Here is a 15,522-nt window from a genome sequence, read left to right as displayed (position 1 = left end):
TCTTCACAAATAGAAGATCTTTGTGTCGAGTCTTGGCCAATCAGCGTTAAGATGTCTACAGCGGCTTCATTTCTCTCCCACCAGTTGTTTAATAAGCAAGCTAGTCAGCTTGCTAACACGTTAGCTAACGTTGTTGGGAGAGACAGCGAGTGCGATTACTGGCAGCGGCGACTCCGTGGCAGCGTGTGACGTCAGCCAGGAGAGCGGCGAGTCAGCAGCGACTCAGCGGCACTGGCGGTTCTACCTACCGACACCTGACTACATATAAGGACATACAAGTGGAGATTTTATCCAACTTGTATTTTAATTAAAAAACAAGTGGCCGAAATGAGTTTCCTCCGTAGGGTGGCCGGCTCCTGTTTATATTCAAGGGTTTAAGATCTACATGTAGAAAACAAGTGTATCCTCCAGTTAATTATAATCTGTATCTTATGTGGTTATAATCACTGTCACACTCGAGAGAGGTGTGCATGTGCAGGTTTACCTGGTGGAAACATTATTCAGTGTTTATCTTAGACTGACAGTGCCGTCCCCTTAAAGTAAAGTGGTATAACAGTATGACATAATATGGTCAAATAAAATAAAAATACTTGTATATTATACATATTATGGCATATAAGTGTAATCTTATGAAGTAAAATGTAGTAGTAGCAAAACAATATTCAGTATAGTACAGCAGTATTGCATATTGTAAGTATTAAGTCTCCAAAAAAAAAAACATATATATACACACACACTTAGGTATTGACAAGAGAAGAAGAAAAACCATAATGATCATAGTTTGTCAGCTTCTCGACGAGTGACGTTTGCTTGCCGCTGTTCGTCACTGACTCCGTCACTGCACATACATACACACATCAGACATACACAAATACTACAAATTCGCCGTTTTGAAACCAAGATCAGTAACCTACGTGAATCGTGTAGATCCGAAGAGTTTTTGTTTTTGTGGGGGGGGGGGGGGGCAACTGTCCGCCGTTTCTGAGATTGGAGTGGGACACGAAAAAAAAACTGAGGTCGTGATCATCTTAGCAATAGAAGATCTTTGACGTGTCGAGTCTTTGCCAATCAGCGTTAAGATGTCTACAGCAGCGTAATTTCCCTAATGTGATAGCAAGCTGACTAGCTTGCTATCACGTTAGGGAAATGAAGCCGCTAATGTTGTTGGAGAGACAGCGAGTGAGATTACTGGCAGCGTGTGGCATCAGACAGGAGAGCGGCGAGTCAGTGGCACTGGCGGTTCTACCTACTGACACCTCACTACATATAAGGAGAGGACAAGTGGATTTTATCCAACTTTTATTTTAATAAAAAAAAAACGAAATGAGTTTCCTCCGTAGGGTGGCCGGGCTACTGTTTATATTCAAGGGTTTAAGATCTACATGTAGGAAAAAGTGTATCCTCCAGTTAATTATAATCTATATAGTTATGCGGTTATAATCGTGTCACACAGAGAGAGGTGTGCATGTTCAGGTTTACCTGGTGGAAACATTATTCAGTGTTCTAGACTAACAGTGACGTCTCCTCAAAGTAAAGTGGTATAAAAGTATTACATAATATGGTTAAAATAAAAAGGCTAGTACATTATACATATTATGGCATATAAGTGTAATATTATGAAGTGAAATGTAGTAGTAGCAAAACAATATTCAGTATAGTACAGCAGTATTGCATATTGTAAGTATTAAGTCGACAAAATATATATACACACACACTACCGTTCAAAAGTTTGGGGTCACTTCGAAATTTCCTTATTTTTCAAAGAAAAGCACTGTTTTTTTTTTTCAATGAAGATAACATTACATTAATCAGAAATACACTGTACATTGTTAATGTGGTAAATTACTATTCTAGGTGGAAACGTCTGGTTTTTAATGAAATATGTACATAGGTGTATAGAGGCCCATTTCTAGCAACTATCACTCCAGTGTTCTAATAGTACATTGTGTTTGCTCATCCCATAGAAGACTAATGGATGATCAGAAAACCCTTGTGTATATATATGTATGTATGCATGCATGCATGCACTTGGGTATTGACAAAAGAAGAAATAAAACCCATAATGATCATAGTTTGTCAGCTTCTCGACGAGTGACGCTGTTCGGCACTCACTCTCCCGTCACTGCCCCCCCCCCCCCGCCCTGCTGGTGTCACCTTTTTCACCCCTCATGAGTTTGCAGGTCTGACTGTAAATGTTAGACCCAGTGACAGGCTGGCATGAAATGGCGTGCATAATACTTAGTAAGGAGGCCATAATAATTTTTGACTCATGGCTGAAGTTAAGTTTCTCCAGCTCTGCCCAGGTTGGCAAAAAAAAGCATCTCAAAATGCATCAGATTGATGCTTTAAAATATGGAATATTTAAATTTTTTCAATGTCCTTCCCTGATTGGTCGACCCCCAGTCACGTGACGTTGAGCGGCAGTTCGACCTCGTCGGTCCGAAATCTCTGCTCCCTCGTTTCTCCGTCGTCGGTCTTCCTCTAAACCAGTGGTTCTCAAACTTTTTCTGTCACGCCCCGCTTTGGAGGAAGAAAAATGTTCGGGCCCCACTGCCCAAACAAAATTGTAACAAAATGGTTGAATTTTTGTGTGACTCCTCCATCCTTGCCTTTTTCAAATAATCGAATGATGAAAATTGCAATCCATATAAAGTACACCAGATCGCTCCATCAGACAAAAACTAATAACATGTGCAATCACTTTGCAAATAAAGTGATTGCACATGTTCTATGCAAATAAAGTTCTATCTGTGCAAAAAATAACTAATATTTGGCAAAAAAAAATACTTATGCCGTGTTCACACCAAAACAGTTGCGAATTTTCGCAACGCCACTTCGCCTATATCGCGCCGCAGGTGAAAAATTCGCTCTGTGGTTAATCCGTTTTTTCGCAACCATCGCTGGGGAAAGGGGGCGGGGCTTATCTCAAAGTCTTGAAAACATTTACTATTTCCTTCATCCACCAGGTAAATAACCACTAGTTCTGCTTTATACTTGTTGAGGAAGTCCCACACATATACTTGTTGAGGAAGTCCCACACACGTCGGAACATCAACCGCCCCCGTGTCTGGGTTCATAACATTATCCGTAGTCACACACAGCTCCGACTCCTCCAGGACGAGTGTCTGAGTGAAGCCGTTTCCAGCGCTCCTTCAGCGGACCAGCAGTTTCATTCAGTAACGGCGGTGATGCCGGGCGGAGCTTCTCAACGCTGATTGGCTTTCGCAACTCCGCGTCATGCGAATTAGTCGCTGGAGTTGAAATATTTGAACGCCAGCGAAAAAGCGGCGTTGCGACGCCGTTTCGCTTCTATCGCGACGCCCGGCGAAAAATTAGTTTTTTCGCAACCTAACGCGGCTGTGCATTGACTTAACATGTAATCTGGACGCGCGAATATTTCGCAACTGTTTTGGTGTGAACACAGCATTACTGTGGTTGCAAATAACCTGTTTTACACTGAATATATTTTCAAGATAATAATGTTCAACCCGTGCAAAACAAAATGAGTGCAGATATGTGAGCCATCACGTTGTATTAATGGCTGCAGTGAGCTGCTTTCTCTATATATTAGTTTAAACGGGGTTGTAGACTTGATACGGCCACTCTCAATTCATGCTCAATGTTGAGCTTGGATCTATATTCTGTTTTGAGAGACGCAACGGCAGAAAAGCCGACCTCACGGAGGCTTTTAGCAAAACGACAAGAATTGGCGAGTCGCACCTGTTAACGGCGTAATGTAAACATTTCCATGAAGGTGTTAAGTATTCAGTTTAGTGCGCATGCGCAAGTTTAGTTTGGTTCTAGAGGAACCGATGTCATGTAACTGTTGTTGTTGGCTTCAAGTAAAGCTTTAAACATCTACCGTTGTCACTGGATTCATTGAATTAACAGAAAGTACAGGCATTTTGCCATGTATTTGTCAATGACGTTTTATGTCCGTGTACTTTTGTACTATGTAAAGTTATCATGTTCATGGGGAGAGAGTTCGTCCTGAAACCACAAGGTAGCCGGTTCTATCCCTGTTCTCTCCATAGTTTCATGTTGAAGTGTCCTTGAGCAAGACACTGACGCCCCAGAGCTTCACACAGGGTTCTTACGGTCATGGAAAACCTGGAATTTACAGACACACACGCATGCACAGATACATGCACATACAAGCGCACAGATACATACATACATACATACATACATACATACATACATACATACATACATACATACATACATACATACATACATACATACATGCACGCACGCAAATACGCACACACACATACATGCATACATACACACACGCACACATGCACGCACCCAGTGCACATGAACGTCATGTGACATGTGCGTTTAAAGGTTGCCGTGTGGACTGAGGGTCTCGGTGTGAAAGTCTCCTAAATGTGGAGCTTCAGGCTCAATGCAGAAACCAGCTGACGGTGACGTCTCGTTGTGTTTGTGTTGCAGGAGACGACACTACATGTCCCAGAAGCCCCTGAGAGCTTCTTCTTCTTCTTCTTCTTTTGCTGCTCTCCCTCCATCTGGTGGGTTGGATGAGTCCCAAACAGCGACAGAACTGTGAGCAGTGATTGGGCGCTGAGCCGGACCGGGTAGCCAACGGGAAGCCAGGTGAGGGTCAGGTGGTGGTGATGATGATGACCTGTTAGAGCGGTGGTTCACAACCTTTTTGCTTTTAGCTCGTCGGCTTCATCAAACCTTAATGCTTCTGTTTGAGCCCCAAGACATAAACATCCATGTTGTATTCTAGCAAACCTATTTACATACGTTTAGTCAACAAAAACAACTTTGGTCTTATATTTCATATCCACAATAACTTTATTGAAGAGAAACAAATGTATTGTCAGAGAAACCACAGATAAAGTCTCCTTGTTTATCAGAGCTTGTAGATAATGTGTTTGAAGAGTTATGTGCAGTGGAAGCCCCGGTGCATGCTGAGACAGCATGTTATGAATATAGGATGACCATATAGCGCTCCTGGGTCCCTGCAGGCTCGCCATCATGGCCGACGTGGACCCCGACACCCTGCTGGAGTGGCTGCAGATGGGGCAGGGCGACGAGCGCGACATGCAGCTCATCGCGCTGGAGCAGCTCTGCATGCTGCTGCTTATGTCGGACAACGTGGATCGCTGCTTCGAGACGTGAGTGTTGGCTGAGGGACATGTATGAGGTCAGAGTTCAGCCAGCTGACTCTCTCTCTCTCCTTCAGCTGTCCTCCTCGGACGTTCCTCCCGGCGCTCTGCAAGATCTTCCTGGACGAAAGCGCTCCGGATAACGTGCTGGAGGTCACGGCCCGAGCCATCACCTACTACCTAGACGTGTCGGCCGAGTGCACGCGCAGGATCGTGGGCGTGGACGGGGCCATCAAGGCGCTGTGCAACCGTCTGGTGGTGGTGGAGCTCAACAACCGGACCAGCAGAGACCTGGCCGAGCAGTGCGTCAAGGTAGGAGGGGGGGACCAGGGACAAGTCTGACCTAATGTTGCACGGTATACCAATGCTAAAAAGGTACCGCGGTACCCGTACGTTAAAATGTAAGCTAACGTTAGCATCAGACGTTTGGATCTCAAGCTGTCAGAGACAAAAGCTAAGCTAACGTTAGCGACGTGAACAAGACAACAACTCCCATGATCCCACGCTGCTTCAGAGGACTCAAGCTATCGGTTAACCTGCGTTCATGTTTTAGCCTCACATTGACTTCCTGATCCGTCCAGGTGTTGGAGCTGATCTGCACCCGGGAGTCCGGCGCCGTGTTCGAGGCCGGCGGGCTGAACTGCGTGCTGAGCTTCATCAGAGACAGCGGCCACTTGGTGCACAAGGACACGCTGCACTCGGCCATGTCTGTGGTGTCACGGCTCTGCAGCAAGATGGAGCCGCAGGATTCGTCTCTGGAGACCTGCGTGGAGTCTCTGTCCAGCCTGTTGAAGCACGAGGACCACCAGGTAACAGGCGTCGCTTGTGTTGGTTGGCTGGTTGTTGTTTGTTGGTCGGCCGGTTGTTGTTTGTTGGTCGGCCGGTTGTTGTTTGTCGGTCGGCCGGTTGTTGTTTGTCGGTCGGCCGGTTGTTGTTTGTCGGTCGGCCGGTTGTTGTTTGTTGGTCGGCCGGTTGTTGTTTGTTGATCGGCCGGTTGTTGTCTGTTGGTTGGCCGGTTGTTGTTTGTTTGTGTTTGTTTGTTGGTCGGCCGGTTGTTGTTTGTTGGTTGGTCGGCCGGTTTGTGTTTGTTTGTTGGTTGGTCGGCCGGTTTGTGTTTGTTGGTCGGCCGGTTTGTGTTTGTTGGTTGGTCGGCCGGTTGTCGTCTGTTGGTCGGCCGGTTGTCGTCTGTTGGTCGGCCGGTTGTCGTCTGTTGGTCGGCCGGTTGTCGTCTGTTGGTCGGCCGGTTGTCGTCTGTTGGTCGGCCGGTTGTTGTTCGTCTGTTGATCGGCCGGTTGTTGGTCGTCTGTTGGTCGGCTGGTTGTCGTCTGTTGGTCGGCTGGTTGTTCTTCGGCCGGTTGTGGTCTGTTGGTCGGCCGGTTGTGGTCTGTTGGTCGGCCGGTTGTGGTCTGTTGGTCGGCCGGTTGTGGTCTGTTGGTCGGCCGGTTGTGGTCTGTTGGTCGGCCGGTTGTGGTCTGTTGGTCGGCCGGTTGTGGTCTGTTGGTCGGCCGGTTGTGGTCTGTTGGTCGGCCGGTTGTCGTCTGTTGGTCGGCCGGTTGTCGTCTGTTGGTCGGCCGGTTGTCGTCTGTTGGTCGGCCGGTTGTGGTCTGTTGGTCGGCCGGTTGTCGTCTGTTGGTCGGCCGGTTGTCGTGTGTTGGTCGGCCGGTTGTCGTGTGTTGGTCGGCCGGTTGTCGTGTGTTGGTCGGCCGGTTGTCGTGTGTTGGTCGGCCGGTTGTCGTGTGTTGGTCGGCCGGTTGTCGTTTGTTGGTCGGCCGGTTGTCGTTTGTTGGTCGGCCGGTTGTCGTGTGTTGGTCGGCTGCTTGTTGGTCGGCTGGTTGTCGTTTGTTGGTTGTCGTCTGTTGGTCGGCCGGTTGTCGTCTGTTGGTTGGTCGGCCGGTTGTCGTCTGTTGGTTGGTCGGCCAGTTGTCGTCTGGCCGGTTTGTTTGTTTGTTTGTTGGTCGGCCGGTTGTGTTTGTTGGTCGGCCGTTTGTTGGTCGGATGGTTGTCGTTTGTTGGTCGGATGGTTGTCGTTTGTTGGTCGGCTGGTTGTCGTTTGTTGGTCGGCCGGTTGTTGGTCGGCCGGTTGTTGGTCGGCTGGTTGTTGGTCGGCCGGTTGTTGGTTGTTGGTCGGCCGGTTGTTGTTTGTTGATCGGCCGGTTGTTGTCTGTTGGTTGGCCGGTTGTTGTTTGTTTGTGTTTGTTTGTTGGTCGGCCGGTTGTTGTTTGTTGGTTGGTCGGCCGGTTTGTGTTTGTTTGTTGGTTGGTCGGCCGGTTTGTGTTTGTTGGTCGGCCGGTTTGTGTTTGTTGGTTGGTCGGCCGGTTGTCGTCTGTTGGTCGGCCGGTTGTCGTCTGTTGGTCGGCCGGTTGTCGTCTGTTGGTCGGCCGGTTGTCGTCTGTTGGTCGGCCGGTTGTCGTCTGTTGGTCGGCCGGTTGTTGTTCGTCTGTTGATCGGCCGGTTGTTGGTCGTCTGTTGGTCGGCTGGTTGTCGTCTGTTGGTCGGCTGGTTGTTCTTCGGCCGGTTGTGGTCTGTTGGTCGGCCGGTTGTGGTCTGTTGGTCGGCCGGTTGTGGTCTGTTGGTCGGCCGGTTGTGGTCTGTTGGTCGGCCGGTTGTGGTCTGTTGGTCGGCCGGTTGTGGTCTGTTGGTCGGCCGGTTGTGGTCTGTTGGTCGGCCGGTTGTCGTCTGTTGGTCGGCCGGTTGTCGTCTGTTGGTCGGCCGGTTGTCGTCTGTTGGTCGGCCGGTTGTCGTCTGTTGGTCGGCCGGTTGTCGTCTGTTGGTCGGCCGGTTGTCGTCTGTTGGTCGGCCGGTTGTCGTGTGTTGGTCGGCCGGTTGTCGTGTGTTGGTCGGCCGGTTGTCGTGTGTTGGTCGGCCGGTTGTCGTGTGTTGGTCGGCCGGTTGTCGTGTGTTGGTCGGCCGGTTGTCGTTTGTTGGTCGGCCGGTTGTCGTGTGTTGGTCGGCTGCTTGTTGGTCGGCTGGTTGTCGTTTGTTGGTTGTCGTCTGTTGGTCGGCCGGTTGTCGTCTGTTGGTTGGTCGGCCGGTTGTCGTCTGTTGGTTGGTCGGCCGGTTGTCGTCTGGCCGGTTTGTTTGTTTGTTTGTTGGTCGGCCGGTTGTGTTTGTTGGTCGGCCGTTTGTTGGTCGGATGGTTGTCGTTTGTTGGTCGGATGGTTGTCGTTTGTTGGTCGGCTGGTTGTCGTTTGTTGGTCGGCCGGTTGTTGGTCGGCCGGTTGTTGGTCGGCTGGTTGTTGGTCGGCCGGTTGTTGGTTGTTGGTCGGCCGGTTGTTGGTTGGCCGGTTGTCGTCTGTTGGTCGGCCGGTTGTCGTCTGTTGGTCGGCCGGTTGTCGGTCGGCTGGTTGTGTTTGTTTTGTCGGCTGGTTGTCGTTTGTTGGTCGGCTGGTTGTCGTTTGTTGGTCGGCCGGTTGTCGGTCGGCTGGTTGTGTTTGTTTTGTCGGCTGGTTGTCGTTTGTTGGTCGGCTGGTTGTTGGTCGGCCGGTTGTCGTCTGTTTGTTGGTCGGCTGCTTGTTGGTCGGCTGGTTGGCTGGTTGTTGGTCGGCTGGTTGTCGTCTGTTGGTCGTCCGGTTGTCGTTTGTTGGTTGTCGTCTGTTGGTCGACCGGTTGTCGTCTGTTGGTTGTCGTCTGTTGGTCGGCCGGTTGTCGTCTGTTGGTCGGCCGGTTGTCGTCTGTTGGTTGGTTGGTTGGTCGGCCGGTTGTCGTCTGTTGGTTGGTCGGCCGGTTGTCGTCTGTTGGTTGGCCGGTTGTCGTCTGTTGGTTGGCCGGGTTGTCGTCTGTTGGTTGGCCGGGTTGTCGTCTGTTGGTTGGCTGCTTGTCGTTTGTTGGTCGGCTGCTTGTTGGTCGGCTGCTTGTTGGTCGGCTGCTTGTTGGTCGGCTGGTTGTCGTTTGTTGGTTGTCGTCTGTTGGTCGGCCGGTTGTCGTCTGTTGGTTGGTCGGCCGGTTGTCGTCTGTTGGTTGGTCGGCCGGTTGTCGTCTGTTGGTTGGCTGGTTTGTTTGTTGGCTGGTTTGTGTTTGTTGGTTGGTCGGCCGGCCGGTTTGTGTTTGTTGGCTGGCCGGCCGGCCGGTTTGTTTGTTGGTCGGCCGGTTGTGTTTGTTGGTTGTGTTTGTTGGTCGGCTGGTTGTCGTTTGTTGGTCGGCTGGTTGTCGTTTGTTGGTTGGTCGGCTGGTTGTCGGTCGGCTGGTTGTCGGTCGGCTGGTTGTCGGTCGGCTGGTTGTTGGTCGGCCGGTTGTTGGTTGTTGGTCGGCCGGTTGTTGGTCGGCCGGTTGTCGTCTGTTGGTTGGTCGGCCGGTTGTCGTCTGTTGGTTGGTCGGCCGGTTGTCGTCTGTTGGTCGGCCGGTTGTCGTCTGTTGGTCGGCCGGTTGTGTTTGTTTTGTCGGCTGGTTGTCGTTTGTTGGTTCGGCTGGTTGTCGTTTGTTGGTCGGCTGGTTGTTGGTCGGCCGGTTGTCGTCTGTTGGTCGTCTGTTTGATGGTCGGCTGCTTGTTGGTCGGCTGGTCGGCTGGTTGTTGGTCAGCTGGTTGTCGTCTGTTGGTCGTCCGGTTGTCGTTTGTTGGTTGTCGTCTGTTGGTCGGCCGGTTGTCGTCTGTTGGTTGTCGTCTGTTGGTCGGCCGGTTGTCGTCTGTTGGTCGGCCGGTTGTCGTCTGTTGGTTGGTCGGCCGGTTGTCGTCTGTTGGTTGGTCGGCCGGTTGTCGTCTGTTGGTTGGTCGGCCGGTTGTCGTCTGTTGGTCGGCTGCTTGTTGGTCGGTTGTCGTCTGTTGGTCGGCTGGTCGGCTGGTTGTTGGTCGTCCGGTTGTCGTCTGTTGGTCGTCCGGTTGTCGTTTGTTGGTTGTCGTCTGTTGGTCGGCTGGTTGTCGTCTGTTGGTTGTCGTCTGTTGGTCGGCCGGTTGTCGTCTGTCGGTCGGCCGGTAGTCGTCTGTTGGTTGGTCGGCCGGTTGTCGTCTGTTGGTTGGTCGGCCGGTTGTCGTCTGTTGGTTGGTCGGCCGGTTGTCGTCTGTTGGTTGGTCGGCCGGTTGTCGTCTGTTGGTCGGCTGCTTGTTGGTCGGCTGCTTGTTGGTCGACTGCTTGTGGTCGGCTGGTCGGCTGCTTGTTGGTCGGCTGGTTGTCGTCTGTTGGTCGTCCGGTGGTCGTTTGTTGGTTGTCGTCTGTTGGTTGGCCGGTTGTCGTCTGTTGGTCGGCTGCTTGTTGGTCGGCTGCTTGTTGGTCGGCTGGTTGTCGTCTGTTGGTCGGCCGGTTGTCGTTTGTTGGTTGTCGTCTGTTGGTCGGCCGGTTGTCGTCTGTTGGTTGGTCGGCCGGTTGTCGTCTGTTGGTTGGTCGGCCGGTTGTCGTCTGTTGGTTGGTCGGCCGGTTGTCGTCTGTTGGTTGGTCGGCCGGTTGTCGTCTGTTGGTTGGTCGGCCGGTTGTCGTCTGTTGGTTGGTCGGCCGGTTGTCGTCTGTTGGTTGGTCGGCCGGTTGTCGTCTGTTGGTTGGTCGGCCGGTTGTCGTCTGTTGGTTGGTCGGCCGGTTGTCGTCTGCTGGTTGGTTGGTCGGCCGGTTGTCGTCTGCTGGTTGGTTGGTCGGCCGGTTGTCGTCTGCTGGTTGGTTGGTCGGCCGGTTGTCGTCTGTTGGTCGGCCGGTTGTCGTCTGTTGGTCGGCTGCTTGTTGGTCGGCTGCTTGTTGGTCGGCTGGTTGTCGTCTGTTGGTCGGCCGGTTGTCGTTTGTTGGTTGTCGTCTGTTGGTCGGCCGGTTGTCGTCTGTTGGTTGGTCGGCCGGTTGTCGTCTGTTGGTTGGTCGGCCGGTTGTCGTCTGTTGGTTGGTCGGCCGGTTGTTGTCTGTTGGTTGGTCGGCCGGTTGTCGTCTGTTGGTTGGTCGGCCGGTTGTCGTCTGTTGGTTGGTCGGCCGGTTGTCGTCTGTTGGTTGGTCGGCCGGTTGTCGTCTGTTGGTTGGTCGGCCGGTTGTCGTCTGTTGGTTGGTCGGCCGGTTGTCGTCTGTTGGTTGGTTGGTCGGCCGGTTGTCGTCTGTTGGTTGGTTGGTCGGCCGGTTGTCGTCTGTTGGTTGGTTGGTCGGCCGGTTGTCGTCTGTTGGTTGGTCGGCCGGTTGTCGTCTGTTGGTTAGTCGGCCGGTTGTCGTCTGTTGGTTAGTCGGCCGGTTGTCGTCTGTTGGTTAGTCGGCCGGTTGTCGTCTGTTGGTTAGTCGGCCGGTTGTCGTCTGTTGGTTGGTCGGCCGGTTGTCGTCTGTTGGTTGGTCGGCCGGTTGTCGTCTGTTGGTTGGTCGGCCGGTTGTCGTCTGTTGGTTGGTCGGCCGGTTGTCGTCTGTTGGTTAGCTGTTTGTTGGTTGGCTGGCTGTTTTGTGTTTGTTGGTTGGTCGGCCGGCCGGTTTGTGTTTGTTGGTCGGCCGGTTGTCGTTTATTGGTCGGCCGGTTGTCGTTTATTGGTCGGCCGTTTGTGTTTGTTGGTCGGCTGGTTGTTGGTCTGGTTGTTGGTCGGCTGGTTGTTGGTTGTTGGTCGGCTGGTTGTTGGTTGTTGGTCGGCCGGTTTGTGTTTGTTCGTTGTTGGGCGGCTGTTTGCGTTTGTTGGTCTGCCGGTTGTTGTTTGTAGTTCGGCTGGTTGTTGTTGGTTGTTCCTCGCTGACGCTCTCGTGATCCGCAGGTATCGGATGGCGCTTTGCGCTGCTTCGCCTCATTGGCCGACAGGTTCACCCGCCGAGGCGTTGACCCCGCTCCTCTAGCCAAACATGGGCTGACGGAGGAGCTGCTGTCCCGCATGGCGGCAGCTGGCGGCTCGGCGGCGGGCCCCGCCTCCTCCTGTAAACCTGGCCGGACCTCCACGGGCGCAGCCGCCTCGCCGCCGGACTCCAAGCTGAGCAACCAGGTGTCCACCATCGTCAGCCTGCTGTCCACGCTGTGCCGGGGCTCGCCACTCGTCACCCACGTAGGTCGCCCTGCCGCTGCGGTACCGCCTTAAAGGTTCGATTCTCGTTGTCTGACCTGCTCTCCCCCTCAGGACCTGCTGCGCTCTGCGCTGCCCGACTCCATGGAGTCCGCTCTCGGGGGAGACGAGCGCTGCGTGCTGGACACCATGCGGCTGGTGGACCTGCTGCTGGTGCTGCTGTTCGAGGGCCGCAAGGCGCTGCCCAAGTCCACCGCTGGGTCCACAGGTCGGATCCCCGGGCTGCGGCGCCTCGACAGCTCCGGGGAGAGATCCCACCGACAGCTCATAGACTGCATACGCAGCAAAGACACCGACGCTCTCATAGACGCCATCGACACCGGAGGTGAGGAGGAGATAGGGAGAAGGAGAGGAGAAAATAAGAGGAGATGGGAGGGAGGAGGAGGAGCTGGGAGGGAGGGAGGAGGAGGAGATGGGAAGGAGGAGAGGAGATCTCCTGGAGGATGTTTTGTTGTCTTGTAGATTTATTCATCTTGCTGATGAACGTTATTATAGCGCTCTGCTACAAGTTTCAGCCGCCATCTTGTTGTTGTTGTTGTCTTCCTGCTGCAGCTTTCGAGGTGAACTTCATGGACGACGTTGGACAGACACTCCTCAACTGGGCTTCAGCTTTCGGAACACAGGAAATGGTACAAAGTCACAGAGGAACACGGGCGACTCAAATCTCACTTTAGTGTGATGACATCACGCCTGGAGACGGAGGTCACGACCTCTGGAGACGGAGGTCACGTCAGACTGAATGCTAACACACACTTTAGTGTTTTGTGTCATAAGAGGAAGAAGGAAGATTAACGAGAACAAATCAATAGTCCCTCTATCAATACATATTATTAGAATAATAATACTATTTAAAGCTGCTCGCAGCTGTGACTGGGCCCTCGCTTCAAGCACGTCGGGGAGCAGCTTTAATTTAGAGGGATATATATATATATATATATATATATACACACACACACACACACACACACACACACACACACATCAAGGGTGTCAAAGCTTTTTTCACAGAGGGCCACAAACAGAACAATATATGAAAGTCTGGGCTACTCAGGTGAGGTATATGGCCAAATTATTTAAATGAGGTCAATTTTATATATATATATATATCTCAGTGGTGGGTTTTAGACCAAGGCCTTCAATGACGTGTGTCCACATCAGGTGCGGACTAGGGAAGAAGGGGGAAAAAAAGTGTCCCGGGAGTTCCTGTCTGACCCTTGCGTGTATTGAACACGGCGCTGCCCACTACACGGCGCGTTCATCCAGACTGTCATGTGTGGACAGCAGACGCTCACTCTGCTATACGGCCGATTTCTTTGCACTATTGCGGGCATGGAGGTCACACGGTGTGGACCGACCGCGGAGCTATTTTCACCGTATAAGCGCCAAGCCCCGCCTATCCTTATTAACAACGAGTTCAGCAATGCGGTCGTACGGTTTACGGAGCTTCAGTTCCAGCAACAGGCGCCATGGACCGTTGAGGACAGCCGAGCCTCCCAACCTCACCCCGGAAACCTCCACGCATTCTAGGGCAGAACATATCCGCTCGACAGCAGCAGTCGACGCCCCAAATCCACCACCAAGTCCGTTTAAGTCCACCGAGCACCAAAACGCGCAAAAAAAAAAAACATGTCACAACTTCTCTAGCTTCCGCCTGAACCGTTCCAGCTCCCACTGAGCTCCGCCCTGTTGACACACTGGCCAATCACAGCGCATGTTAATGGTCACGCTGGGCCACTAACCAATCACACGTCCACGCCACCTCGCAGGCCATGCATGTCAAAGAATCCGCCCAGCTTGTCAAACTAACGATCTGATTGGTTGAAGTCCATGACAATCAACCACAACGTCCACTCTCTGTGTACTTTAATCTGCAAAGGCCTGTTTAAACTGCCTTGCTGGCCTGGAGACACAGGAGAGAAAAAATCTGATTGGATGAAAGCTTCTCCTTCAAACCAGCTGCAGTCTGATAGCTGAAGAATGCAGGCTGAGCAACAGAGCTGTACAATGAGAAAATAATCTGATAAGGAAACATAATTATAATACATGTAGTGTATTTGTGAAAAACAATGAAATTATAAAATAGCTATAACTTTGTGATTCTGTTTAGGCCAGCAGAGAAGGCTTAGAAGGCCCTGACGGCCCACCACTGAGGAAGAAAATGAAATTGGCCGACTTCTGGTACGGTTTAGAGCATGGTCCTAAGAGAGTTATTGTTAAGTGTATATGTGGTACATACGCCTATGAAATATTGTATATCTATTTGAACGTACTGCGAGGGCTGCTTTGTTGAATTTAGTTGAATTTACCCCTAAGAAGTTAATGGGTCCTTTTCTTTTGAACACAAAGAGATACAAACAAGCTTTTGATATATTGTGATGAAATTGAACCTTTAATGATTTACAGAGAATTTCGTAAAAATCAAAGCCAGCGTATAGGAAGATTAGAGGAAAAAATGGGTTTTCACAAAATTCAAAATGGCGAAAATTCTAAGTCGGCGGACTTTAGTGCGACCATGTACTTTTTTGTAGAGCAGACCCAACCGGACATGTGTGCTAAATTTCAGGTCAATTGGTGAAAGAGGGAAAAAATTGTGGGCTTTCACAACTCGCAGGTTGTCAAAAAAAAACATGTTTTTTAGGGGGCTCTATTTGACTTTCTGTATGGTTTAGAGCAGCGGTTCCCAAACTTTTTAGGCTACGCACCCCCCTTCTACATCCCGACCGGGTTCACGCACCCCCAATCCCCCACACCTTAAAAAAAACGCAACAGAGCCTATTTATAGCCGCATAAAATCGGACCAATGCGAGAGCTGTTTGCTCGCGCGTGGCGTTTGTTACAAGATTTAGTCCGCTGTATAAATTTCAGTTACACAAGGCGTCACTTTTAAAGAGCAATAAGGATGGCGAGGACACACGCAGATTGCATTTCACATTTATTTACTTAAACACAGCAAGCCACGTAAAGAACAAAGAGTTGCACATGCATAGGCTCAGAAACAGATATAAATAAAAAAAAGGAGGCTCCAGGGGTGCGCGCACCACACTTTGGGAATGATGACATGAATGAGACTGCAATTGTTTTTGGCTGTTTTGTAAGTCTTCCAATTTTGATCTAAAAAATGTAAGGGGCTTCTGACTTGCACTGGCATGCTTGGTGTTCAGGTGGCGGCGCAAATAAGAGGCTTCAGACAGCTGTTAGCCAGAACCTCACTGCACAACACGCACTGTGGCTTCGGGCAATCTGCATCGCCAATCCAAGTGAAGCCCAGACCCAGATAATTGTCATCATATATCCTCTTTTTTTTCCCAGTCTGATGCTCACTCTCGTTTCCTTTTTTACCTTGACTCCGCGATGGGTCTCTGTGCTCCCGCTCCGTCTCCTCTTTCTCCGACTCCCGGTCGATTTCTTCTCCCGGTCTCTCCCCAACGCACCTCTCCGTTTCTCTCGCCTTCGGTT

The 15,522-nt window shown here is 51.2% G+C and overlaps 1 protein-coding gene across 1 annotated transcript in view; it reads left to right on the top strand.

The window, feature by feature from the left end:
- Positions 1 to 5,010: 5,010 nt before the first annotated feature.
- Positions 5,011 to 15,522, top strand: part of hectd1 (HECT domain containing 1) — a gene marked incomplete at both ends in the record, with an annotated part of 56,580 nt that continues 46,068 nt past the window's right edge. Inside the window, 6 exon segments of the mRNA XM_079224685.1 lie at positions 5,011 to 5,150; positions 5,219 to 5,453; positions 5,723 to 5,950; positions 11,767 to 12,048; positions 12,121 to 12,391; positions 12,619 to 12,695. Of these exon segments, the coding sequence (XP_079080811.1) occupies positions 5,011 to 5,150; positions 5,219 to 5,453; positions 5,723 to 5,950; positions 11,767 to 12,048; positions 12,121 to 12,391; positions 12,619 to 12,695 (1,233 nt within the window).

Source organism: Taurulus bubalis (assembly GCF_910589615.1).
Source record: "Taurulus bubalis genome assembly, chromosome: 1".
NCBI classification, from domain to species: domain Eukaryota; kingdom Metazoa; phylum Chordata; class Actinopteri; order Perciformes; family Cottidae; genus Taurulus; species Taurulus bubalis.
This window is presented reverse-complemented; position numbering and strand designations above follow the sequence as displayed.